Below are 26,880 nucleotides of genomic sequence, written 5' to 3' on the forward strand. Positions count from 1 at the left end.
CCTGAGGCTCAATGGAATTTTAATGTGACTGAAACAATCTCTTTAGAGGAAAAACATTTATCATACCTTTTAAAGGCTATGGACACCTTTGACATGGAAAAAAGATATATAATAAATATATATCTACCTTGAATTGAAAAGTTTTAGGTGGCATTCTCTATTCCTTCGTTCATTTTTAGATTCCCTGATACAGTTTGCATCCTGCACCTAGTGTCAGACTTTTCATGTGGGTGTGTGTCCTTCTGATTAATGCATGATCACTGGGTTCTGTGTGTTTAGGATGTTTCTGCCTAACACTAGCTCTCATGTGTCAGCACAGCTTTATTTCTATACTGGTTCTCCTTCTACAGTCTGAGGGATGTCTTCTCCCTTGTGCTGACACACTGATGCTGAGGACTGTGGTTTCTTACTTCCTTCTGAATCTGCTGTGGGTACTCTCCTCTCTCTACATTGATGCACACCTTGTGCGATCCTGCAGCACTACCCCTGCAGATTCTGCATTTTATGTGCTCTGCTCAATGTCTACACTCTAATACTGTACAGCTTGTGTAATCTGCCCTCCCTAGACATGGTTTCTTTCTTTTCTCAACACTCTGATCTGTTTTGTACAAGCTTCTCCTCCCTGCTGCTATCTCTAACATTGACATATGAGGGGGAAAGTAAGGAGATCCAACAGTACCCAGGAGCATTGTGTTGTTGGATCCGTGTTCGAGACAGCAGTACAGCCAGCCATGTGCAGCATGTACATAGACGCTACATCAGAAAAATAGTTGGACATTTTTTATGAAGACTATATTTTTTAGAAAGTTGCATTAAAAAAGTTGACTTAATATACTTTATTCTCATTAAATTCGGACACCACGTAACTAAAGAAAATGTACACTAAGGCTAACTTCATACGGGTGAGATGCGCTATGGGTCAGTGAATCACGGCTCCTTATCGCACTTGCTTCCCTACGGATGCGAGGCTTCTTTTATGTCAAAACAGCCTTGCATCACTTCGGGGGAGGATTGTGGAGTTTTTTTTTCTATTGTTTTCAATGGGAGACATCGCATCGTGTGCACCTAGCAGGTGGCGCGATGCTGCCACCGCCCCCCCCCCCCCCATTGAAAACAACGGGCACTATGATTCAAAAGCACGCAGAAAGATAGAACATGCTGCGATTTGATTCCCGCATCATGGTGCCATGCAGGAAAACATTGCTCACGTGTATGACCCGATTCAAAAGAATAAGGTTCAAATTTGTGCGACTGGCAACGCACAAATCTTGCGCGGTTTTCTTGCCTGTGTGAAGGCAGCCTAAGGCAAGGGGCACAACATATTTTTGAGCTGTGTGTGGTTAGTGTAATTCCACAGATGGCACACAGCCCCATGGTAGACTGAGGCTATACACCTTGCCTTCTTTTTACATGTACATGTAACTCGTGACCTGTCCTATTCCTGTTTCTTTTCATGCACGAGAAATAGGACATGCAATGCAGCTGAATGTGCTTTATCCATGTATATCGGATTGGCAACTCAGGAGCAGTTTGCAGTTACGGCCATGTGCACATAGCTGAACTATGCTTTCACTCACTCTACTTGTCCACTGTTAGGAAATTGGCACATCTGCAGACCCTGTACACTCCAGCTTCCTAACTGTAGACTGTATTGCTGACTGGCCAACCACCACAGTGTGTTATTGGAAGTTAGGAGAGAGGGGGAAGAAAATCCTGTCAAAAATAGAAAAATTATAGTGATTGGACTTAGTGTACTAAAGGGGTCTTGTCAGTGTAGTACCTGCTGTATTCCCATCCACATATCATGGTCATGGTCATGATCCCTTGTTCTGTGGTCAGACACACAATAAATAGCTTTTTTGGTGCATAATAAATGTAAATATGTATTGTGACCCACAGGAGGTTTACTGCAAAGGGGGCGTATGCAATTATATGGCATGAGTCAGACTAGTGAAGATGATCCAACTTTTCTAGTGTCATCCTCTTCATCGTCTCGTGACTCTGACCCCCCCCCCTCCCCCCAAGAAAGCAACTGCCACTGCAGAGGTCCCAGATTCTTCAGATCCTATGTGTATTAGCCCTACAGATATCACACCCCATATCCCTGATTTTACTGGGAACTCAGGGATACAATTTCATATAGCAGGGCTTAAGGGGGTGGACTTTAAGTTTTTTGTGTTCGTTTGTTTTTCCAGATGACTTTATTGCCCTTATGGTTACCCAGACCAATTTATATGCCAAAATTTCATTTGAGAAAACTCTAGTTTTGCAAAACCCCACAAGTGGACCCCTATAAATGCATCAGAAATAATGACATTTTATGGCATTATATTATGAAAGAAGCCAAGCATTAGGCCTCATGTCCACGGGGAAAATCAGGCCCGCTACGGATTCTCCATGGAGAATCTGCAGAGGGTCCCTCCTGCCCCGCGGACATGAGCGCTGAAAATAGGAATTTAAAAGAATTTACCCATCCGTAGCGGGCGGGGAAAGTCTTCTCTTCCTCACGGCCGGATCTTCTTTTTCGGCTGGCGGATGACCTCGTCACGCAGGCGGCACGTCGCCGAGCCGAAGCAAGAAAGATCTGGCCGTGAGGAAGAGAAGACCTTCCCCGCCCGCTACGGATGGGTAAATTCTTTTAAATTCCTATTTTAGGTCTCCCAGGGATCCGGACGGCTTCCATAGGCTTCAATAGAAGCCCACGGGAGACCCGCCCGAAAATGGAGCATGGTCCGGATTTTTTCATGCTCCATTTTTTTTAAAATCACTTTTATTGACCATCCGCGGGTATTTATCTACCCCGCGGGTGGTCAATGCATCCCTATGACATGCGGATCCGCGGGCAGGAGAAGAGTTAAAATCCGCTGCGGATTTTAATTCTTATTTTGCCCGTGGACATGAGCCCTTAGGGCCTACTGGAGCACTGATCTTTTATACTACACCCCAATGTTCTGCATGGCTATGTTAAGGACACATTTTGAAGTGATCATAAAATTCCTGCATTATAATGTCCATAAACAATACCCACCCAGCGATGACCCCAATTATAATCGCTTATATAAAATCAGGCGGGAAATGGAGCATTTTGATGCTTACTTTGACGAAGCATACACCCCTGAGAAAAATATTTATGTAGATGAGTCCTGGGTGCATTTCAAAGGAAGGCTTCGATTCTGTCAATACTTGCCCAGCAAGGAGGCCAAGATATGGTGTGTGTACCCTGATGTAATTTTGCACAGCTTGGACATTTTCACAAGTTCAGAATTTGCAAAGGTAGAGACACCAGAATTGAGCCTCCAGAATGCCCCATTCCCCTCCTCCTGGGAATTACAGGAAAGATTGTATGGGAATTGGTGCCCCCACTACTGGACCTGGGTTACCTCCTTTACCTGGATAATTTGTACACCAGTGTTCCCCTATACCATAACTTTGCTTCCAGAAGAACTGTGGCATGTGGCACTGTTAGAAAGAAAACTTAAAAGCCCCCCTAAGTCGCTGTTTGGGCAAATTCTCTGAAGGGGTGAGAGAACTATGCGGTGACAACGTATTGCGTGTCAGGTATAAGGACAAGCGGGACATCCTTATATTGAGTACAATACATGCCCATAGCAGGACCCCCTGCCCAGTACAAGGTATCAGTACAGAGACCTCCAACCCAGACTACGTCCTCAACTGCAATCGGTACAAGTGAGAGCTTGACTTGTCTGATCAAGTCTTTAAGCCGTGCAATGCCATGCAGAAAACAAGGATGTGGTATAAAAGTGGCTGTGTACATCATACAGGTGGCACGGTATATTGCCTACTTGCTATATTCATGTGCAGGCCAGAAGGGCACCTTTTTTTTACTCCAGGAGGAGGTCAACAAGGCCCTAATATTTGTAGATCCGGAATGGTGGCTAGCCCAGGACTTCTGGAAGTGAGGCTACACGTTTTGTACTAGGGCAACACTTTCCTAGTGAAGTTCCCTTCACTGGTAAGAAAGGAAGGACCCAAAAAGTTGCAGTCTATTACAAACGAGGGCTAAGGAAGGACACCATTTATCACTGTGAAATGTGCCCAACACAACCCGGCCTGTGCATAAAAGATTGTTTCAAACAATGACCCTGGGGCACCAACTTGATCCGATGCACTAAATTATGGCCTGGTTAGCCAGGCACAGCCCAATGTAGAGGAGGATCCATACTGCTCTCATTGTGAGTGGCTGATATAATACTTACCCCCAACAAGTGGGTGGGAGCCCAGATACCATAAATACCTGACTTAGACACCGAGCCAGTCATTAGCCGCCAGCCTACCATAAGGGCTGGTGCTGCTGCCATTTTTTATTTTGGTTCCTGTTTGGGATTTGGGTGTGAATGCTGCATTATACTAGCTTCAGCTTGATAGGATCCACTACCCCTCACCCCTGTTTACTATAGACGTTATTACTATCGATCTATACAATACAATAGGGCTTCTTTTCAGCAGCTTTTAACTACTGCTGTCTATAATAGGTTCCTGATGAAACTATCTACTGATAGTAGAAACGTGTCGAACCTGAACCTTAAAATTGGAAATTTACATTAGGAGAGAACTTTGAATCCCGAGTTGATTTCAATCCTTTGAGAATAGGATCTGAGCTATAAATTAATTTTTGCCCAAGAATTCTACGCTCTATATTGGGATATTATATCCAGAATATAGATCTTTATAAATAACCTCGATCCAGTTATGTACACTGGATCACAGGAACAATACGATATGAGACCGAGGACCTGTGTCAGCTCATAATTAGCTGACGACATATTTTATTCAAATCCAGAAGTCGCATATCTGGATTGTGACACTATAAGGTCCCTCTACTTTTCCTAGGGGTCAGATGCCTAGTCCCCTTCACCTGTGCTCCACAACATTCACGGAGTACTGGAAACGATTATTCTTTAGAATTTTTTTCATGTGTTATGTGTCAGGCGTTGATTAAAGTCTTTTTAGATTTAAATTTAATAAACGTTATGTTTTAGAGTTGACAAGAATCCTGACAGTGAAACAAACAATAACCCTGCAATTAAAATTTTATTTTTGTATTTAACCACCTTTTTTTTATGTTTTACCCTGATGTACTCCACAGAGCTTACACATAAAGCCACATGGTGGTCCTCCCAAGAGCAGTTTACATCCACATATGGGATATTTCAAAAACTACAGAATCGGGGTAATAAATTCTGAATTTTGTTTCTCTGCTAACTCCTGCTGTGTTCTGGAAAAACGTGGTTTTAAATTAAAAATCAGCAAAAAATTGAAATGTTCTAATTTCTGACGCACTTCGCTTTAATTCCTGTGAAACATCTTAAGGGTTAACAGACTAACTAAATCTCGTTTTGAATACTTTGAGGGGTGGAGTTTTTAAAGTGGGGGCGATTCATTGGGGTTTTCTGATGTGCAGAGTTATTCAAATTAAAGGAGCAGATTTGGGGATTTAGTTACAAACTACAAAAAACAGGTACACAATCCGCACATGACTGAAAAGAGGAAGGGTCACCGTTTATGACCTACCAGTAAGTTCCATTTTCTGCCACACCGCAGCGCTGTTTCTTGTTCAGTTTATAGGAAAATGGCGACCCCACAGGAGAAATAGTTTTGTGTGCTTGAGTTTGCCAAGTGTGATTCCATTGTTCAAGTACAATGTGAATTCTGGTGTCCATTCCAAAAGCAGCCGCCTCGTCACAAGCAAGTTTATTGAACTTGATTGCATATGCAAACAGAAACGCACTGGTCACCCACACATCTCATGAATATATGGGGCATAATGGATGTAGCAGAAAATGGAACTTAGGGCGCATTCAGTCGACTGTATATCGGCCGGGTATTCACGCCGGCCGATATACGGCGTCTCTCTCTGCAGGGGGAGGAGGCTAGAAGAGCCGGGAGCAGTGCTCTGAGCTCCTGCCCCCTCTCCGCCCCTCTGCACTATTTGCAATGAGAAGGTGGGACAGGGGCGGGGCTAAGTTTTGGAAATTAGCTCCGCCCTGTCCCGCCTCTCCTCATTGAAAACAGGGCAGGGGGGTGGAGAGGAGGCAGAGAGGGGGCGGGAGCTCAGAGCACTGCTCCCGGCTCTTCCAGCCTCCTCCCCCTGCAGAGAGGGACGCAATATATCGGCCGGGGTGAATATGCAGCCGATATACGGTCGTCTGAATGCGCCCTTACTGGGATAGCATGAAAAACTGTGACCCTTCCTCTTTTCAGTCCTGTGCAGATTGTGTGCCTGTCTTTTGTAGTTTGTAATTAAATCCCCAAATCTGCTCCTTCTTTTTGAGTAACGCTGTATAGACCCTTAAAATCCATGTCAGAAATCTGTTTTTTGAGATTTGCTAGTAAATGTGAAAAATTATTGCTAAAATTATTAACTATTTTAGTGGTGCATGAAGTTCTGTTTAAAAATTGTGAATATTAACAATTTTTTTTAGTAAATGTATTATTTTTTTTAATAGACAAAATTTATTGATGAAAATGTGCCACTAACAAAGTACAATATGTCAAGAAAAAACACTCCTAATTGCATCGATAAGTAAAAGCATTCAAGTTATTACCACATAAAGTGCAAAATGTCAGATTAATAAATAGGGCTGTGTCCTTTATGCCTAAATAGGCCATGCCCTTAAGGGGTTAATGTCATGGGATACTTTCATTTTTTTAGTAAATGGTACAAAGCTTTGTAATTTTTATTTATTTTGAAAACCGGTTCAAAGGGGCACGAAGTGATGTGAAAGTCCCTCTAATTTTGTGGTTAGGAAGCAAATGGACAACTAAAAATGAGTGCAAAGGTGCCCATAGCCTTTAATAAGTGACTGAGTTTTTTAGTAACTATTTAGTTTTTGTGTTCTGAAGTCTATTGCCATGTCCAGCTCTCTTCTGTGCCTAACTGAATTATTACTCTTACACGTTTTTTCCTGTTTTTTTACACACCATACTTTTAAATGGCTGACACTTGACAATGTGTTCCTCTTTATTGTGCAGTCTATGGAAGGAAGATACCTTATGAATATACAGTTTCTCTGATTTGACTCATCTCTGATTTTACCATTTACATGATGTGAAAGTGCCTTCAACTATCACAGGTGTGCGGTTCCTACAAGTTTAACAGCACTTTTGGGGTGTCACTTTCCAATACTACCACCATTTTTATTTTTTTTGTATTGGATCTTTCTGTTACACCTGTCTTATTATTTTGATGCTTTTTGTTTTGCTTGCATAAAGTACTCAGATGTATTGGAAGTTATTACAGGAGTCCTGAGTCTTTTTATGTTGACCAGTTTAGTAAAGTATCACATGGCCTTGTAGATGAATATAAATCTGCAATAATGATCAGGCCCTTATTTGTTATTCCCATGGATTACACATACCCCCACCCCCAAATCAAATTCTAATTTAAAGGAGTCTTTCCATGACTTAAAATCGCTCCACATCAAAGACATGGAGCTACTGCAGCCAATCACTGACCACATCCGTGACCTACTACAAAGGGGTTTAAGTCATAAGAAAAACCCTTCAATTCTCAAGTCTTTTTTTTTTATCCTTGGGCATTGCGTTTTAATATTTGACATTATTTAAAGGGACGTTTCACTTCTTACCACTCTGGCCATGGCACTTGAAGTTCCTAGTGTGTTTTACAGCATCACATTAGTATATGTAGTGCTATGGATAGGCATCATGAATTGTACTTTTTTTTACCCCTTTTTTTTTTTGGGCTCAACTATGTAAATGCCCAAACAAAACCTCAAGTGCACACTTTGATAGACCTTGAGTAATAAACGCAAATGGTGTACCTTTTCAGCTAGATGGAGTTTGTAAAGTTAGTTTGACGGTCTCCTATACACTTATGACCTTGTGCAGTGAATGGCCATCATATAATACATTTTCCCTGCAGGAGATATGATACTGGCCACACCTTTTCCTGGCAAAATCTGCTGATTTCCAAGGGGTGCCTGGAGCAAGACTCAGCACAATCAGCTGTTGGCCTAGGCCCCACATTGTGGCACAATCCCTTTTTAAAACAACCTATCAAAATGCATAAATCCGCATATTTTGGAAGTCTACTAGCTTTTTAAAACTGTAAATTTCACACAAACTTACCTCTTGTCTTTGTTGTGTAACTAGAGATGAGCGAACGTGTTCTTAAAGAGTACTTACGCACCCGGACACCGGCTTTTCCGAGGACTTCAGTGTTCGCGCGTAAAGGTTCGGGGGGGCGCCGGGGGGCGGGGAGAGGCGCGGCGGCGCGGGCGGCAGCAGCGGGGAACAGGGGGGAGCCCTCTCTCTCTCCCTCTCCCCCCCCCACTCCCCGCCGCACCCCCCCGCGCTGCCACGGCGACCCCCGAACTTTTTTCGCCCGAGCACAGAATTCCTCGCAAAGTTCGGTGTTCGGGCGAAAAGGGGCGGGGCCGAACACGTTCGCTCATCTCTATGTGTAACCTTTGCTCATGGCAATAGTACCAATAAATCGGATTTAAACAGTTCATGTTGATTCTTTAGATCACCTAGTCCCAGACAGACAAGTCTCCTCACTCACCTTCCAGGTGCTCTCCATAAGGAGAAATGTTATTCTTCCGGCCCCTTGTCTATAGGCCCCTCCCTAGCCAAGCTATAAACTTGCTGCACACTGATGAGGGGCAAAAACCCTGAAACGGCTGTCTGTGTATGGTATTCTGGCTTGGTTTATAATTCCCAGTCATTGTTATAAGACTTGTATAAAAGGTCTGACATTGAGTTACAGAAATGCTGCCTTCCAAGAGGTGGCGCTGTAGATGTATAGTTCCATCTTCCCTAGACACAGACACTAACCTTGTGGTTAATTGTTGATGGCATTAAAAAAAAATTTGCCGGTTCTGATAGTCAAACCAGCCACTGTTATTGCATCTTTAATAGAGATGAGCGAACCTACTCGTTTCGAGTAATTACTCGATCGAGCACCACGATTTTCGAGTACTTCAGTACTCGGGTGCAAAGATTCGGGGGGCGGGGGGAGGCGTGACAGAGCGGGGGTTAGCAGCGGGGAACAGGGGGGAGCCCTCTCTCTCTCCTTCTCCTCCCCGCTGCAACCCCCCATTCACCCACGGGGCCCCCCGAATCTTTTCGCCCGAGTATGGAAGTACTCGAAAATCGCGGTACTCAGGCGAAAAAGGGGCGTGGCCGAGTAGGCTCGCTCATCTCTAATCTTTAAGGATTTCTTCTAACTCAAGAGCTTGAACTTTCTACAAATCCCACAACCTTTCTGAGCTAATGGCAGAGATGGACCTTTTATCAATGAAATGGGATGAAGGCAACCCCTGCAGAGATGATTCGGGGGGGCGCCGTGGGTGAGTGGGGGGTTGCAGCGGGGAGTGGGGGTGGAGGGAGAGAGAGAGGGCTCCCCGCTGCTACCCCCCGCTCCGCCACGCCGCCCCCCGAATCTTTTCACCCGAGTACTGAAGTACTCGAAAATCGCGGTGCTCGATCGAATAATTACTCGAAACGAGTAGGTTCGCTCATCTCTAGTAATCACCAGGTGAACCTTGACATGGCATATAACTGCTGGGTGTTAGAAAATTATATCAGTTTACTTTTCCCTGTAACTGGGGCTCCTAAGGAGAAAAAAGACCCCAAATCTTTTGACCTCTTGGGGGATATATCTGTGTGTAATAAAAAAAATTGTAAAAATACAAGTACGGGAAAAAGTCAGTGGCACATCTTCAATAGGCAGCCTGTTAAAATACAGCATAATACAATACCATCGTTTTGCATTATACTGTTTAAGGCCTCATTCAGATGAGCGGGGTTTTGTTTTAACACAAATGGTGCAAAAAGATTGCCGTGCGCATGAAAGAAGGTAAAGGGATGATCTACATTCGCACATAATTTGTTTGTTCACGCGATCTGTGGTGTGTGCTTAATCCAGCTCCCATAAAAGTCAATGGGAACTCCTGCACAACACGCACCATAGATAGGTCAGATCCTCTCTTCTCTCACAGCATGCACCTTAGATGCGTGCATTGTAGCCACGCATGTCCTATCTTTTGCAGGTGCGAGGATTTTGCGCATCTAAAAATCGTTCATGTAAATGCTTCAGTAGGAAGCCTTTGGTTCTTATAGACACGTTCTTTTGCGCAGCTATTTGTGCGCAGAAAAAAACCCCGCTCATCTGAACGAGGCCTTAGCAATAAAACAATTAGAAGTTCAAGTAAAAATAAGTCTTTTTATTTTCGTTATCACAAATAATAAAAAGATTAATTAAAGGCGTTGTCCCGCTCCGAAACGGGTTTTTTTTTTTTTTCAATAGCCCCCCCGTTTGGCGCGAGACAAACCCGATGCAGGGGTAAAAAAAAAAAAACATCCAGTACTTACCCGAATCCCCGCGCTCCGCGACTTCTTACTTACCTTAGTAAGATGGCCGCCGGGATCTTCACCCACGATGCACTGCGGGTCTTCTCCCATGGTGCACCGTGGGCTCTGTGCGCTCCATTGCCTATTCCAGCCTCCTGATTGGCTGGAATCGGCACACGTGACGGGGCGGAGCTACAAGGAGCAGCTCTCCGGCACGAGCGGCCCCATTCGGAAGGGAGAAGACCGGACTGCGCAAGCGCGTCTAATCGGGCGATTAGACGCTGAAATTAGACGGCACCATGGAGACGAGGACGCTAGCAACGGAGCAGGTAAGTGGATAACTTCTGTATGGCTCATAATTAATGCACAATGTACATTACAAAGTGCATTAATATGGCCATACAGAAGTGTATAACCCCACTTGCTTTCGCGGGACAACCCCTTTAAGTTTTAAAATCCCTTTTTCCAGTTCTCACATTTTTAAAAATGGTATTTCTGCATCCGTAAAGGTCCTATTGATTACAATATCACATGAATAATTGTGCATAGTGAACACTGTCAGAAAAAGAAATATGCAGTGCAAAAATTGTGCTTTTTTTTTTTTTTTTTTGGTCACTTCATCTCCAAGAAAAAATTGAACAAAAGGCAATCAAAAACAAATATATACACCAAAATGCTATCAATAAAAACTACACGTCACCCTGCAAAAATTGAGCCCCCTCACAGACCTAATGACAGAAAAAGAAGGGCTCCTGCCCAAGGTCGGATATTTGCTGCGGAATTCGCACCGCAGATCCGCAGCAAATAGCACCTATAGCATGCTATGGGAAATCGATTCTTCCTCCACACTTGCGGAAACCAATTGCGCTTTCCGCAAGTGGTGGAAAAATTGCAGCATGCTCCATTTTTGTGCAGATTCCACACTGACTGCTTCCGTCGAAGTTAAGGGAAGCTGTCCGATTCGCGGCCCTTCGGCAATCACATTGTGGAACGGTCGTGGATTCTGCATCCTTGCTAGGCGATGACGCGGGTAAAGCAGGTCTTTAAAAAGAAAAATCTGTACTGTGCATGTCTGACGGCTCGCCGCGCGAACCATCCAGCAGCACAGATGAAATGGTGATCATGTAGGAACCTCTCCTGGCAGAGGAGGATTCTGGATGGGGCCTAAAAGTTATGGCGATCAAAAGATGATTTAAAAAAAAAGAATGATTTATTTAATTTTTTTTAAAAGCAGGTATTTTATCATTTTAAGCGGTACTACATAAAAACTACAACCTTTGGTTTGGCCGTAATCATACTGACTCACAAAGCAAAGATAAAATGTGTTTGTTTGTTTTTTTGTTACACCATAAAAACAAAAACCCCTCAAAGTGCCGTAACTGCATTTTCCCCCATTTTGCCCCACTTATAAATTTTTAAAAGTTTGCCAGCATACTACATTGGGTCTGGAAAGTCATCAGACCCTTTCACATTTTCTACAATTTGTTACTCCAGACATTACACTTCGAATTGAGGCCAAAAATCTCAATCTTGGTTTCAGCGGACAGTCAGAGAGTCCTTTACATGTTTTTTGGCAAACAGGCATTCATGTGTCGTTTACTGAGGAGAGGCTTCTTTCTGGTCACTCTGCCATAAAACCCAGGTTTGTGGAGTGCGGCATTAATGTTGACCTTCTAGAAGTTTCTCCCATCTCTCTTTCATCACCTCTCTTACCAAGGCCATTCTCCCTTGATTGCTTAGTTTGGTGGGTCGGCCAGCTCTAGGATGAGTCCTGGTTGTTCCAGACATCTTCCGGACGCTCCGGATCTTCCCTTCTTCGCGGCCGGATCTTCTCTCCGTCGCGGCCAGATCTTCTTTCTTTGGCCCGGCGGATGTGCTCGGCAAGCCGGCTGCGTGCTGTGCGCATGCGCCGAGCGCATTCACCGGGCCGAAGAAAGAAGATCCGGCCGCGAAGAAGGGAAGACCCGTACCGTCCGGAGCAGGTGAGTTTAATTCAGGTGCGGGTCTCCCATGGATCCGGACGGCTTCCATAGGCTCCAATAGAAGCCTGCGGGAGCCGTCCACGCGGGAGACCCGCACTAAAATGGAGCATGTCCGGATTTTTTCCTGCACGCGGGACCCGCGCCTGCGGGTAAAAATGACATCTGCAGGTATTTAAAGGGGTTGTCCCGCGGCCAAAACGAAAACATTTTCACACCCCAGTCCCCCATGTTAAGCAAGCATCACAAACTACCCATGTAAATCGTTTTTTTAGAGCGTTTCTACTCACCATGAAGCTGTTTCATGAAGTTATAAAAATCTTCTTCCAAGATGGCCGCCGTCATTTCCCAAGGTGCACCGCTGGTCTTCTCCCATGGTGCACTGCGGGTCTTCTCCCATGGTGCACCGTGGATGTTCTCCCGTCTCACCTCATTGGCTGATCAGCACCATGTGACGGGGGCGGAGCTACGCGATGACGCTGAGAAGGGGGAGGAGCCAGGATGCAGCTCGTGAGCCCGGGCCCTGCAGAAGAGGATTCCTCTCTGCGCAAGCGCGACTGTTGCGGCGACCAGAGGATAAGTTTGATCGTCGCCATGGAGACGGGGATGCCAGCACCGGAGGGGGTAAGTGTATAACTTCTGAATGGTCAATATTTAATGCACAATGTATATTACAAAGTGCATTAATATGGCCATACACAAGTGTTTAACCCCACTTGCTGTCGCGGGACAACCCCTTTAACTACCTGCGGGGGGCGCGGATCCACATGCAGGAAAAACGCTCCGGATTTTAATTCTTAATTTGCCCTTGGACTTGAGGCCTTGGGGTAAAGGGGTTATCCAAGACCCTCCAGCCTTCCCACAAAATAATAAAACCCTAGCAAGTCACATTTCCTTGCTGTACCCACACAATGACCAGTATCCGGCTTTCCAGCACATGTTGTTTTTCATTAGTTGCCTACAATTGTGAGACATGGTTATTTACACAGCTTCATGCTGAGACTATGGTTACCATAATGCCTTACGTGCTGTAAATTCTCCTTTTATGTGGAACACAAAATTGGTTGCTCAGCAGAAGGGAACGGTAATTGGCCTGCCGGTTGCACTGGTCAGGGACATCGGTGCATGCGCTGCGCTGTCTATTATCAATGTGGCCCGAGCACAAAAGCTTGTACTGCTATCAAAGTGACAGCATAAAGCGTCTGTATTATGTGATGGTCTACTCTACAATGGTGACCGTAAAATCCTGAATCATCTGTAGCAGTCTTGGTTTTTTTTTTTGCTGTGAAAAAAGGTCTATAAAAACATCATCTTCATGCAGAAAATTAATGTATATTCATATAGTATCTAGCTCAGAATCTGCAAAGCTTGGTGCTGGTTTTGAATATTCTTATATCCCTGAGGGCTCCCACACACTTGCGTTTGCATTTTTTGTTAACGCGTTTGTCAATGGGACTTTCTAATGTTAAAAACGCATCGCAATGCACCAAAAATGCAAGTTGCGCTGCGTTGCGTTTTTAACATTAGAAAGTCCCATTGACACTCGCGTTAACAAAAAATGCAAACGCAAGTGTGTGGGAGCCCTGACATAGGAAGCTCTGCCAAGAAGATCGAAATGTCTTTTTTGAAATGGTGTCTGTTCTTTAAAAGAAAGTGTATACGGTAAATAAAGACACACATTAATTTTATGCATCCAAGTCTGTGTGCTCTGGACAATTCAAGGGATTCCCCATCAACGCCATCATCTTCAGAGTGCTGGCTTTATTCCAGACTTTAGGAGAAGAACCTAGATGTGTTGGTGAAGGGAATTGCTTCCAACAATTAGCCTTTGAATGCAACAAAGGACATTAATTACACGTTTATTTTACTTAGATGACTGCAACATAGTGCCCAACCACATCATACATTGCAAGTTCTTGTTGTAGATCATATGCAGTGAATTATTCAGTCTTTTTTTAATACAGACTTTCAATATGAAAGAGCGAAAATTGATTATTCATAGGGTTGCAATGATAATATTGCCTACTGCCTTTGCTTGTGAGTTGTTGTTTTTTTTTTGTTTTTTTTTTAACAGCAGCTCAAAAAAGCGAGAAAAAATGTGAGTCTTCCATTTCATGCAGGACAAATATATTTTTTTTTCAGCAGGTTTATAGGCACAGAAGTATAAACAAATAGCATTTGATCCTCCATTATACACATTTTTTTTTAAAATCATTTCTAAATGCTCCTAATCAAGTTTCATGCGCTTCAACGGTTTTCATGGCAACAGCAAAAATCTGACCACAGCGTATTCAGCTGTATTTTTAATTTTATTTATTTTTATAAAGGCAAAAACAAAAATATTATAAAACCGTGATTTTTTTTTTTTTTAAATGTCCTCCATACCAGAAGTGCACATATCTGGCTAAAAAGAGTAGATTAAAATACACAGAGGCATGAACAATCACCGAGAAAGGCCGTCTTTCGAGCTAAGACACAGTATTGTTGACCAATTATCTGGGAAAGCAACAAACTGAGCAATAATAAATAGTTTTATTCATTTCTCTTTGGCTGCAGAACAACTGACTGTTTCATCATAGCAATTAGTGCATTAGTCAGAACAGGCATATCCATCCCTCATCTATGGAATGCCATAAGTAGGGAAAACCCCTTTTAAGTTGAAACAAATGAATCCGATTCAATCCCTTTCAGTTGTAGAATGTAAAGGGGATGATGGGAAGGGAAATCTTGTTATTCTATGTCTTTCTAAAAATTAGGATAAGATAATTACTGTATGTAAAACCCAGCCGTGGGGCTCACACGGGCGTATGTTTGCTGCATATTTTTAACCCGCGTAGTATGCAGTACTAAAAGCAGATTGCTTTGCATTGGCCATCAGACCTGCGAATACGCACATGTAAAATAAGACGCAGCATGTCCTATTTTGGTGCGTATTCCACACGTTCTAGGCTACAGGTGCTCAAAATACACAGTAAATATGCATGTCACATGTATTTGCTGCATACTGTGTATTATGCACTTATAAATTAGCAGCAAACCTACGTGTGAGTGAGGCCTTGGGGTAAGCTCACAGAGCGCTTTGTGTTACATTTACCCTTTCTGTCTGAATTGCTGGACACCGAATTCAGATGGAATCTTGAACGGACCATCGGCTTTTCATTAGTAATATGGTGACTACATTGATTTCCGTTTGAGCAGGTTTCCATTACTTGCCCAAATTTTTGCAGTGCAAAATAGCATTGTCGACTATACTATACTGACGGCAAGGAACAGAAGCCTACTCAAACGGAATCCAAAGTTTCCATTCTTAGTCTACATGTAAGGAATGAAAGCATATGGTTCTTAACATTTTTGTCAATTCAGATGGAACCTCTGCACAGAAAGGTTAAATGTAGCACAAAAGGCTGGGTGAACTTGCAGGGCTCCGACCCACTTGTTTTTTTGTTTTTTTTGTTTGTTTTTTTACGCGATTGTCAATGGGACTTTCTAATGTTGGAAACGCATCGCAAGTTTGTGCTTTGCAATTTTTGTGCGATGCGTTTTTAACATTAGAAAGTCCCATTGTCATTCGCATAAAAAAACGCACATGGGTAGGAGCCCTTAGGGCTCTTCCACGTTTGCGTTTTTCTTGTGCATTTTTTTCATGCTATATCGCTGCGTTTTTTTTTAATGCGAATGTCAATGGGACTTTCTAATCTTAAAATCGCAAGTTTGTGCTTTGCGTTTTTTTTTTATTTTTTATTTTTTTGTGCAATACATTTTTAATAGAGATGAGCGAACACGTTCGGCTCCGCCCCTTTTTCGCCCGAACACCGAACTTTGCGAACACTTCAGTGTTCGGGCGAAAAAGTTCGGGGGCCGCCGTGGCAGCGCGGGGGGGTGCGGCGGGGAGTGGGGGGGAGAGGGAGAGAGAGAGGGCTCCCCCCTGTTCCCCGCTACTGCCGCCCGCGCCGCCGCGCATCTCCCCGCCCCCCGGCGGCACCCGGACACTTACGCGCGAACACTGCAGTGTTCGGCAAAGCCGGTGTCCGGGTGCGGATGTGTCCGTAACGGACACGTTCGCTCATCCCTAATTTTTAACATTAGTCCCATTGACATTTGTATAAAAAAAAAACTGCAACAATATTGCGCAAAAAAAAAACGTGCAAGAAAACCGCACGTGTGGAAGAGCCCTTAGTTTGTGTATTTGTTTCTTTTTCAAGGAGTTGTCGGTGATGGTAGTTACATTTGCCTGATCTTTATTAGGTTTGCTTGCCTTCACCTTGGTACCGCAACCTCTTTTATCTTCCAACAGTTTCACATTGGCAGCATACAGTACTTGTTTGTTCTATTTGGTTATTGTAAAACTGCTTTACTCCTTTTTAAATTTTTTTCGGTCTGCTAGATTCCAGAAACTTCTGGGTCAGAAATCTATATTGTGAATACCCAAGAGTTCTCTCAGGTACCTCTAAACATTTTCAAACCGGTTCTGTATGTTTCTGAGAGAATTTCCTAAAGCAGCCCGTCTCCTCCAGATATTGTGGGCGCTGTGTGTATGGTTTCGTTTTTGTTTTCCGACCAATAAAACGTCATTTCCTAATGCCACCTTCTGTGACTTTTGTTTTGTGCATGATGCCCTATACCTTCTATGTGTGGGCCATTTTCCCTATTTGCTTTCATTTAGTCAGCTAAGTTTTATTTGATTTCTTCATTCTTTCGTTTTCTTGTTTCCTTTTTGAAGCAGCCATTAAGTATGGATGTATCTGCTCATACGTAATTAAAGGATTTTATTACCATTCTGCAGTCATCTGTATAACAGATAGATTGAGCGATGTCTAACACATCCTACACCAGTATCCATTTGTTGCAAACATACGCAGATACGTTCAATAAGCATTTGATTAGATTTTGTTGCGTTTCATGTATTTATGTGCCCATTTTGTGCTAGATTTCAAACCTAAATATGTCAATGGTTAATCTGTGGTAAAGTGGACCAGTTATCACGATATATTTGTAGGTTTTTTTTCTTTTTTCTTTGCAGCAGTTTTTTTCTCTGCATACAATTGTCTTTTCTTAGGTGCTGTTTGCCACCAGCATTTTATTTAAATACGTTAGAGGGTATATACTACAGTGGCGTTTTAGTTTAAAAGGGGTTATGACACTACTAGCTGCTTTGGTGCAGAAAGCAGATGGATTTGTACGTTGTGCAGCCTGAGCCCCATTCACTTCAGTAGGTGAATGGCCTTGTAGTACCAACCTGGGCCACTGTGCAATGTGCAGAGTTGTCTTCCTGCAGCAAAAGAGAATTTGGACAACCCCTTAGAAAAAAGAAAACCGTTGGTCACTGTTTAATCACCTATAATTCATCAATGTAATATAGTGGCTAAAATTGTGGAAACCTTTTTTTTTTTTTTTTCTTTTTTTAAAGTGCATTTTTTATATCATTTGAAAGATAATTCAGTGTAGAATGTAATGCAATACATTGTATGAAAGAATTCATAGCAAAAAAACACTTATCGGGAAGGAATTTTTTCCCCAAAAGGGCTAATTGGCTTCTGGCCTTGGGGTTTTTTGCCTTCCTCTGGATCAACACAGTAGGATAGACAGGCTGGACTAGATGGACAATGTCTTCATTCGGCCTTACATACTATGTTACTATGTTAGAAAAATGTGAATACAGGGTTATCACAAATGATCTTCCTGGTTTAAAACACTCATAAGTCCCATTTAATGACATTCAGCTACATGAATTTGATTTGAATGGAAATAGACTCAAGACGTTTTGTAGTACAACATCAAAAATGTTTTCCGTATCAGTGGTGGTCAGTGTCGGCCCCCTTTGTCACTTGATTCACATCCAGCCTATAGTCAAGTTCCTGCCATACATGTTGTAATGTATCAAGAATTGACTAATGCAATGGCTTCTGTGATACGTCCTCGCAGCTCATGCATGGTTGGTGGTAAGGGGGAGCATATAGCTTCTATCTGTAACACTCTGCCAGAGTAAAAACTCACAAGGCATAAGGTCCGTGCAGTCCAAAGAAGAAGTTCACTATCGTCACCCCCCTGCACAACCAATCCATCTGTTTGGTAGTCACCTATTGAGCTGACTTCTGACTTTATTGTGAAAATGGAATGGGGAGGTTGGTGCCTCATCCTATTGGAAGATAAAACCTGGGATTCCCTGTTCCAGCTGCGACAAAAGCCATATCTGTAGTTTGTCCAGGTACGAAGTGCCCAGGATTCTTACCTAAGGGAAAAAAGAGGCTTACACTTTCCTACAGGTTATAGTGCAAAACACATTCGTCTTGGGAAAGTCACACGTATGCTCCACATAGACATGGGTTTTTTCTTTCCCAGGTTCTGATATTGCATTTGATAACTGTGCCCCAAAAGTGGAAGGTAGCTTCAAATAAATATATGTGTGTGTGTGTGTATATATGTGTGTATATATATATATATATATATACATATATAATATAAATGCTATTGCAAAAAAAAAACACCCAAAAAACTGCTGTTTAGAAAATGTAAAAAATTCACTTTTTTTTTTCTAAAGGTTTCCACAATTTTGTCTGCGATCATATTTTATAAAGACCATACACTTAAATGTGAATGGGATGGGTCCACTTTAACAATGCAAGTTCCAGATCAGAGTGATTTTTCAATCTCATCACTGTAAAAACTAATTCTCTAATTTTTCCTTCTTTACAGGAAAGAGAGTCCCTTCAGAAGCAACTTGATGAAGCTAACAGAGAAGCTCAAAAATACCGTCAGCAGCTACTTAAAAAAGAACAAGAAGCAGAGGCCTACAGACAGAAGCTAGAAGCCATGACCAGGCTGCAGACCAATAAGGAAGTGGTTTAAAAACAGCTACAGGACATACAGTTTTTTTATATATTTCAATTCAAGAAATTAGAAGGCTCTGACCTGTTCTGTGTACTGCCGTGTGCCACAAATGGGACATGCAGAAAGTGAGAACAGATCTCCAGCAAGAACACTTCTCCTTAACGTGCTGGTCTTACTAAGGTCAATCCTCGTGAAAAAGTATTTAAAAGTACTGTAAATAGTCTTTTTTATTACAATTAGCATATAAGTTGATTCTGATTTCTTGAAAGATGCAGCGATCACAATGTCACAAGGTTTGACATACGTTCTGTGCTTCGGGCAGTGACGTACCTCTCTGTCCAACGGGCACATCTGCAAATAATGGAAAATTCCTCAAATCTGCAGTGCTTTCCTTAAACAGATCAACGTGGCCTTTGAGCTTTACCATTTCCTAGTGGAAATCTTTGTACAGCTTTTCATTTGTGTCTGCTATTATTTGAACCTTTATTTCTTTTTCTACTAAGCAAAAATTTTTATATGTTTAACTTCTGAAACATCCAGGTAGATTTACATGTATATGAAGCTAATATTTTTTAAGAAGAAACTTTTGTATATACGATGCATGCATTTTTTTGTATAACCATTTCTGCACATATCTGGCTGCTCCTTCCCTCAAACAGGCATTTATCTTTATATATAGAGAGTAGTCCTTTTCTATATACTGATAATTGGCTTGTTGTATCTATGCTCAACAAGACCCAAATATGTGGAACCTAGTGGGTCGCAAAACCTAAAATGGCTTGCGTACAAAAGCTTTTATAACCCATACAGATCCATACATTGGGGGAAGAAAAGAAAAATCAGAGCTCTTCCTTGAATCAGCATTTTTGGGTTTGCGGTCCTTTTTAGTCTAGCCTCTATGTTTACCTAAAACAGGGCAGGAACGATTTAGAGTTCTGCTGGGCTTCTCGATATGTAAGGCATAAATTATGTTTAGTATATTTTTATTTACTCAGTACATTTGTTCTCCTTCGGGCACATAGTTTCTATGCACAAATTACAAAACTAAATTTTTAGTTTATCAATCACAGAAATATTCAGACTTCATTCCAGGAAAACGGAGTAGGAATGATGAGTGAAATATTACTGATATTACACAGACCTGTAATTGTACAATGTAATTATGTTACCATTTTGTTAAAATTAAATATGCAATTGTTTCCCCTTTTTTGCATTTTGTTCCATTACTACTTCTTGCTCATGAAAATAATGTGACAAAGTATGAAGTACAAAAAAAAAACTCAATAAGAGGATTTTATTTTTTACATGTGTTTTTTCCCTTATTGCAGTTACATATCCGATGGAATGAAGAGTTCTATATTTAACAATATACATAACCCCTATGTGTTGGTTGAAGAATTTCAATCTACAATAAAAGTGGAGTAACTTTCTTTACTTTTTTTCTACTGATTTGAGTTGTTTCTTGTCAGATTCTCAATTCATATACATTGCAGTTGTCCAAATTCTGCTGGTTTCCCCCTGAAAATGAACGATTTAGTTTTCTCTCGCTGTCAGCCATGTGACACAACAGCTTTCGGACTGTGTCATCTGAACTCACAATGCACAACTCTCTGCTAACAGCAAACCATAAGAATTTACCTTTAGACCCAAAGGAAGGAAGAAACTCAAAATCAGTTTAAGATTACTAAAGAAAAAAAATCATTTACAAAGCTACTTTTGAAGGGTCGGACAAAGATTCAAAATTAACTAACTTGTCCTGGAGGTCTGACTGCCGGGATTTGCACTGATAACAGGAATGTTGGTTCAAAAGGTCCCCAAATGAATGGAGCAGAGGTCGAGCATGTGCACTGCCGTTATATTCATTTAAATAAGATTTCTCACAGTCCTGTGGAAATGAAGGGATCAGCTGCCACTCCATTCGAGGGTACGCCATAATTGGTCAGGGTCACGACAGTCAGATTCCCACCGATCTGATATGTATCCACTGTACTTTGGGGATAACCTTTAATAATCTTGACCCAACCTTTTTAATGGTTTTTGTAACTCTTGCTCAGAAGTTGAGCTTTTCTTCTAAGGCTGCCTTCACGCAGGCCATAAAACACTGCAGAATTTCTGCAGTGCATTTTTCATATATTTTCACTACAAGTTATGTGGAGGCGGTTTCCGAAATTTCCTTCATATGGTGCTGAAATTTTCCACAATGGATCTGCAGCGTATCTCTTTATGCAGCAGATTGCAGCCCTTGAACTAGAAGGGTTAAATCCCGCAGCAGATCCGCAAGGAAAATCTGCGGCCAAATCCGTACCACTTTGGTGCCAATTTGGCCACTGTGTTTTTTTTCAGTAATTTCTGCGGGTGAAGACGCCCTAACGCTCGTTGCTACTGCCTCAGTAACCTTATTGGCTCTCACCAAACTGGCATTACAACCGGAGTATGGTTCAGTTCAGAGCTAATGAATGGTTTCCACAGCATGAAAGCAATAGGTATACTCCAGTACAGAGGACACTCTTATGTTCACAATGCATTGTTACTTTGCGTTTTTCTTTTTTATGGGCAGAAACAGACCAAATATTAAAGAAAGATACTACCCCTCAGGAACTACACAGAAAAGTTACTATTTTACGTAGATTTCAGTGATCAAGTTGTTTATATATAAAATGTTTACTGGGATAAACTGTTCAACTGTCCATAGATTGGCTCTAATGTCCAAGACATTTATTAAAGATCTTTATATATACTTATATAAGGGATTCTACAACGTTGTGAGTTTTGTAACGTATCACATACACCTTCAGGCCTTAGTCAGACGGGCGTTTTTAGCCGCGATTTGCGCATGCGCATGCGTCCGGCGATTTTATAAAACCATTGCTTTGCAATGGTATCGGACACATGAGCGCTTTTTATGTGCTCGTCCGATAAATTATAGAACAGAAATCGCAGATCGCACCTATCTGCGATCTGCGATTCCTGTTCTCTTCTCTATATGCGCTCAATGGGGCCGGCGGCAGCAGCGCCGACCCCATTGAGAACATGCAGAGAAGAACAATGTTTGCCCATTGAATTCAATGGAGCCGGCAATACAGCCGCTCCATTGAAAGCAATGGGCTGCCGGCGTGCGCAGGGTGAATTGTCGGGAAGGGCTTAAATATATAAGCCCTCCCTGCAATTCATCCTAAAATGTGTTAAAATAAAAAAAAATTGTATACTCACCTTTCCGCTGCAGCCGGAGTCCAGCCGCGGCCGCTGTCGGTTCTCCTGAACTGCTTCTCGGCACTATTCAGCCGGCGGGGCTTTAAAATCCCCGCCTGCTGAATGATCTGCCTCTGATTGGTCACAGCCCTGACCAATCAGAGGCAGGTTTCACTCACACACCCATTCATGAATTCATGAATGGGTGAGTGACTGCTGCCTCTCAGCGCTGAGCCAATCAGGGGCAGGTCTGACTCACATCCATTCATGAATTCATGAATGGGTGTGAGTGAGACATGCCTCTGATTGGCTCAGCGCTGAGCCAATCAGGGGGCAGGTCTGACTCACACCCACTGCAGGACGGCCGCGCGGAGCTCCGGCTGCCGGGAGAAGGTGAGTGTATATATATATTTTTATTTTTTACACATTTTAGGATGAATTGCAGGGAAGGGCTTATATATTTAAGCCCTTCCCGACAATTCATCCCGGGCTCGCCCGCAGCGCATTGCTTTAAATGGAGCCTGCTCTATTGCCGTCTCCATTGAATGCAATGCGCTGGACAGCTCCGGCCCGTTTCTAATGAAACGCGGCTAGGAGCAGATTTTCGGGCGATTTGCGGGCGACTTGCGCGCACCGGTCACGCTATTTGCGGATGCCCATCCGTCATGCGATCCGCAAAACGCGTGAAAAAACGCCCGTCTGACTAAGGCCTCAGCAAGAGGTCTGTTGCAGCATTAATTTTTGTGTATGAAGTGATTATACACAAATCTAAGAGGTACCTACATTTTTAATGTATCTGCGGTCAGCATTTCTCTGCAAATAAGCTGGCAAAACACACAAGGAGTCTTTCACACTTGGAATTTTCCAGATTTCACACCACAAGTCGCAATAAATTCCTCGCCAAATCGGCCTACAATTCCGCATCGACATCCAGTTGACCCTCTGGATTTTGGTGCAGAATTGTGCAGCAGAAATATTCCTCCTGTGTGAAAGGTCCCTAAAGAGTGCTGTCAGCAGAACACTCTTAGGCCACTTTTACACGGCCATGAAACGTGTGTTGTGAAATAAATCTCACATGAATATGAACCCCATATATTTGAATAGAGTCACGTACATGAGCAGGAAAAAATGTGGCGTGCTCTCCCTTTTTTTTGCGTTCCTCAGATCGCATCTCTCATTGTTTTCAATGGGGCAGGAAAACGCATCACTCAGCGTGCGATGCAAGGTTTCCCATTAAAAACAATATGAAGCACTTGAGGATCGCTTCTTTACCTGAAGTGATTGGTAAATTTCAAGTTAACAAGTACTATATTGAGCTGAGTTTCACGGCCTGATATGGTGCTCGGCCCTGCGTAGGAAGCCTTAAAGGGGTTGTCCCGCGCCAAAACGGTTTTGTTTTTTTTTTTAACCCCCCCCCGTTCGGCGCGAGACAACCCCGATGCAGGGGTTAAAAAAACACACCGGGTAGTACTTACCCGAATCCCGGCGGTTCGGCGTCTTCATACTCACCTGCTGAAGATGGCCGCCGGGATCCTGTCTCTCTGTGGACCTGATTGGCTGGAATTGGCACGTGACGGGGCGAAGCTACACGGAGCTGGCATTCTGCACGAGCGGCCCCATTGAAGACAGCAGAAGACCCGGACTGCGCAAGCGCGTCTAATTTGGCCATTAGAGGCCGAAAATTAGTCGGCACCATGGAGACGAGGACGCCAGCAACGGAGCAGGTAAGTGAATAACTTCTGTATGGCTCATAATTAATGCACAATGTACATTACAAAGTGCATTAATATGGCCATACAGAAGTGTATAGACCCACTTGCTGCCGCGGGACAACCCCTTTAAGCCCACAGCTATCGCCTCAAACCTTTTCATACACCGGTACACACAACGTTGATGTGTGTATAATTTTTCAGTGGGGAGATGGGGACAGGTTCAGCAGCACTCTATCTACCAACTGAGCAAAAGGTCTTTGATAAATCCCTCATTCACTTTAGATCTACCATTTAGCTGCATACTGTATATGTATGTATAGGCAGTGTAATGGCCCATTTACACGTAATGAATGTCACAAAATTAATTCGAACGAAAGTGCGTGATAACCGTTGTGTTTAAATGCGTGTTACTGTGCACTTTTCTTTCACTTGTCGCTCAGTTTCAGCCTGCATAAAAATCATCACTTGTTTGCTGACTTCTCGTTACATCTAAACGCTCCCTGCTCAGTGTTTCACATAGGAACGTGAAGCATTGAGCGATTCTCAGCGATGATCTGCTTGTCTAAACATTCTGCACAAGTGCAAATGACTAGAGGTAACTTCACTCGCTCGTTTAAACAAGAATCGTCCCGTGTAAAAGGGGCATAAGAGGCTACAGGGAGGGGTGGGCGCGCCGGATAGCAGCGCACCGAAAGCACTTCTATAGGAACCAATTGCTGCTTATAAAAGCGTTCATATCCAGGAATTGTAGCCGTGCTAAATACTCGCATGTCACAAAGGTAGGACATGCGAGTGCTATGCACATCTCTAGCTCCGTGGTGCACGCAAAGATAGAACCTGTCCTGTCTTTGGTGCGTGCTTTCCATAGACTCCTATGGGAGCTGGAAAGCATGCAGCCCGCACCTGGGATCATGTTACCGGGCTGCTTCAAGCAGCTGGAGTTAAAGTGGTTGTCCCGCGAAAGCAAGTGGGGGTATACACTTCTGTATGGCCATATTAATGCACTTTGTAATGTACATTGTGCATTTATTATGAGCCATACAGAAGTTATTCACTTACCTGTTCCGTTGCTGGTGTCCCCGTCTCCATGGTGCCGTCTAATCTTCAGCGTCTAATCGCCCGATTAGACGCGCTTGCGCAGTCCTGTCTTCTTCTTTTCTGAATGGGGCCGCTCGTGCCAGAGAGCGGCTCCTCGTAGCTCCGCCCCGTCACTTGTGCCGATTCCAGCCAATCAAGAGGCTGGAAACGGCAATGGACCGCACAGAAGACCTGCGGTCCACCGAGGGTGAAGATCCCGGCGGCCATCTTCACAAGGTAAGTAAGAAGTCACCGGAGCGCGGGGATTCGGGTAAGTACTACCCGTTTTTTTTTTTTTTCTATCCCTGCATCGGATTTGTCTCGTGCCGAACGGGGGGGCTATTGAAAAAAAAAAAAAAACCATTTCGGCGCGGGACAACCCCTTTAACCTGATCTGTGCTCGTGGCTATACAGCGTGTGTCTGAACGAGCCCTACATAGAAGTGCCTGCAGTGACTGAGCTCTCTGATTTTCTTGCTGACTAGTTCCATTTAAAAGAAAAAAGTATACTTCGACATACTAGCCAAATGACATTTAAATAATAACCATCTGTGGCACATTAGCTAGCTTTTTGTTGGGAAGTGCTTTCAACGTATACACCAAATGTTTCACATCATGGACATAATGCGAACAAAGCCTTGTGTTTTTTTTCACAGTAAACATTTAATTCTAGTAAAACTGTCACGTTTTCATACCTTTCATGTTTCATTAGATTTTCTCTGCAGGTCATTCAGGCTCATCTGGACCTTTTCCCACAGTCAATGGAACTTCCGGGCAAATAGAAAAAAAGGACAAGGCTTTGAGTAAACACTTGGTTTAAATGGTCTCTGGTTTCTGTATATTGTACCGTCATTGGTAAATGTCACAGTGCCCGGCCTGTGCTGGTCCACATTTCCCACATGTTCTCTTTTCCTCTGATAACCGCTGTGACTGCTGTTTGCTAAGTTACTCTAAAAACACTATATGAAATGAAGGTCATAATTAAAAACCTGTGAAAATGAATAGCATAATGAAACCAGGCTAAAATGCATTTCTTTTTCACTTAGTAGGTAAGCTTAGATCTTTGTTATAGCAGTTGCTCTCTTTCCCTCTCACCCACCCCCAAATAACAACTCAAGGCCATGGGTGTCATGTGGCTTTTTCATCAGGATCTTTTAGATGTAACGATTATTGTTCAACTGACCGAGAATCGTTTGGTCTAAACGCAAGCAGGCAACGAACAAGATTCATTCGCTTTTCTTCCGTCATTCATTTTATACAGGCATAAAAATTATTGTCTCATTCACTTACACTGGATCAGAGAGGGAAAACAAAAAGTTTGTCTGCTACTTGGGGTATTTCATGGGTGCTATGGTAAACCGAGTGTGTAGAGTCCAAATATATAGTCGGATTTTGCCTAGGACATCAGGTTCTGAAGTTATACACAGTATTGTTGGCTATTCATAGAGACACGAGAAACTGGTTTTATGTTATACAGCCACTGTACATAACTAAATTGTACTTCATAACTGTGAGAGATTCCAAAAACTTGTTCGCATTAACAAATGTGTAAATAAAAAGTTCACTTAAGTCTTTACATAATGCACATCCACTGTGCAAAAGTGCCTTAGGCATTTGCTTTTACACTTGTAAGTGTCTGTTGTTGATTACTGCAGAAACCAGCAGTAGTTGCCATGATGTTGGGGTTGAAGTGGCCTTGATATCTCATTTCCATGGTGGCAGTATCCTGGTGGAATCTTTCCGCATGTTCATCTCTCACGT

General features: G+C 42.9%; 1 protein-coding gene across 9 annotated transcripts in view; it reads left to right on the forward strand.

The window, feature by feature from the left end:
- Positions 1-20,577, forward strand: part of GABPB1 (GA binding protein transcription factor subunit beta 1) — a 58,965-nt gene extending 38,388 nt beyond the window's left edge. For 3 of the 9 annotated variants that reach the window (XM_066592649.1, XM_066592652.1, XM_066592650.1), the window contains 3 exons: positions 5,108-5,191; positions 16,699-16,755; positions 19,008-20,577. In XM_066592649.1, the coding sequence (XP_066448746.1) occupies positions 5,108-5,191; positions 16,699-16,755; positions 19,008-19,160 (294 nt within the window). In that variant the 3' untranslated portion in view covers positions 19,161-20,577. Of the gene's footprint in view, positions 1-5,107; positions 5,192-6,993; positions 7,192-16,698; positions 16,756-19,007 lie in introns of those variants that run through there. The other 6 variants (XM_066592653.1, XM_066592655.1, XM_066592654.1 and 3 more) reach the window with 4 other exon arrangements.
- The last annotated feature ends 6,303 nt before the right edge of the window (positions 20,578-26,880 follow it).

Source organism: Eleutherodactylus coqui, chromosome 2 (assembly GCF_035609145.1).
Source record: "Eleutherodactylus coqui strain aEleCoq1 chromosome 2, aEleCoq1.hap1, whole genome shotgun sequence".
Taxonomy (NCBI): domain Eukaryota; kingdom Metazoa; phylum Chordata; class Amphibia; order Anura; family Eleutherodactylidae; genus Eleutherodactylus; species Eleutherodactylus coqui.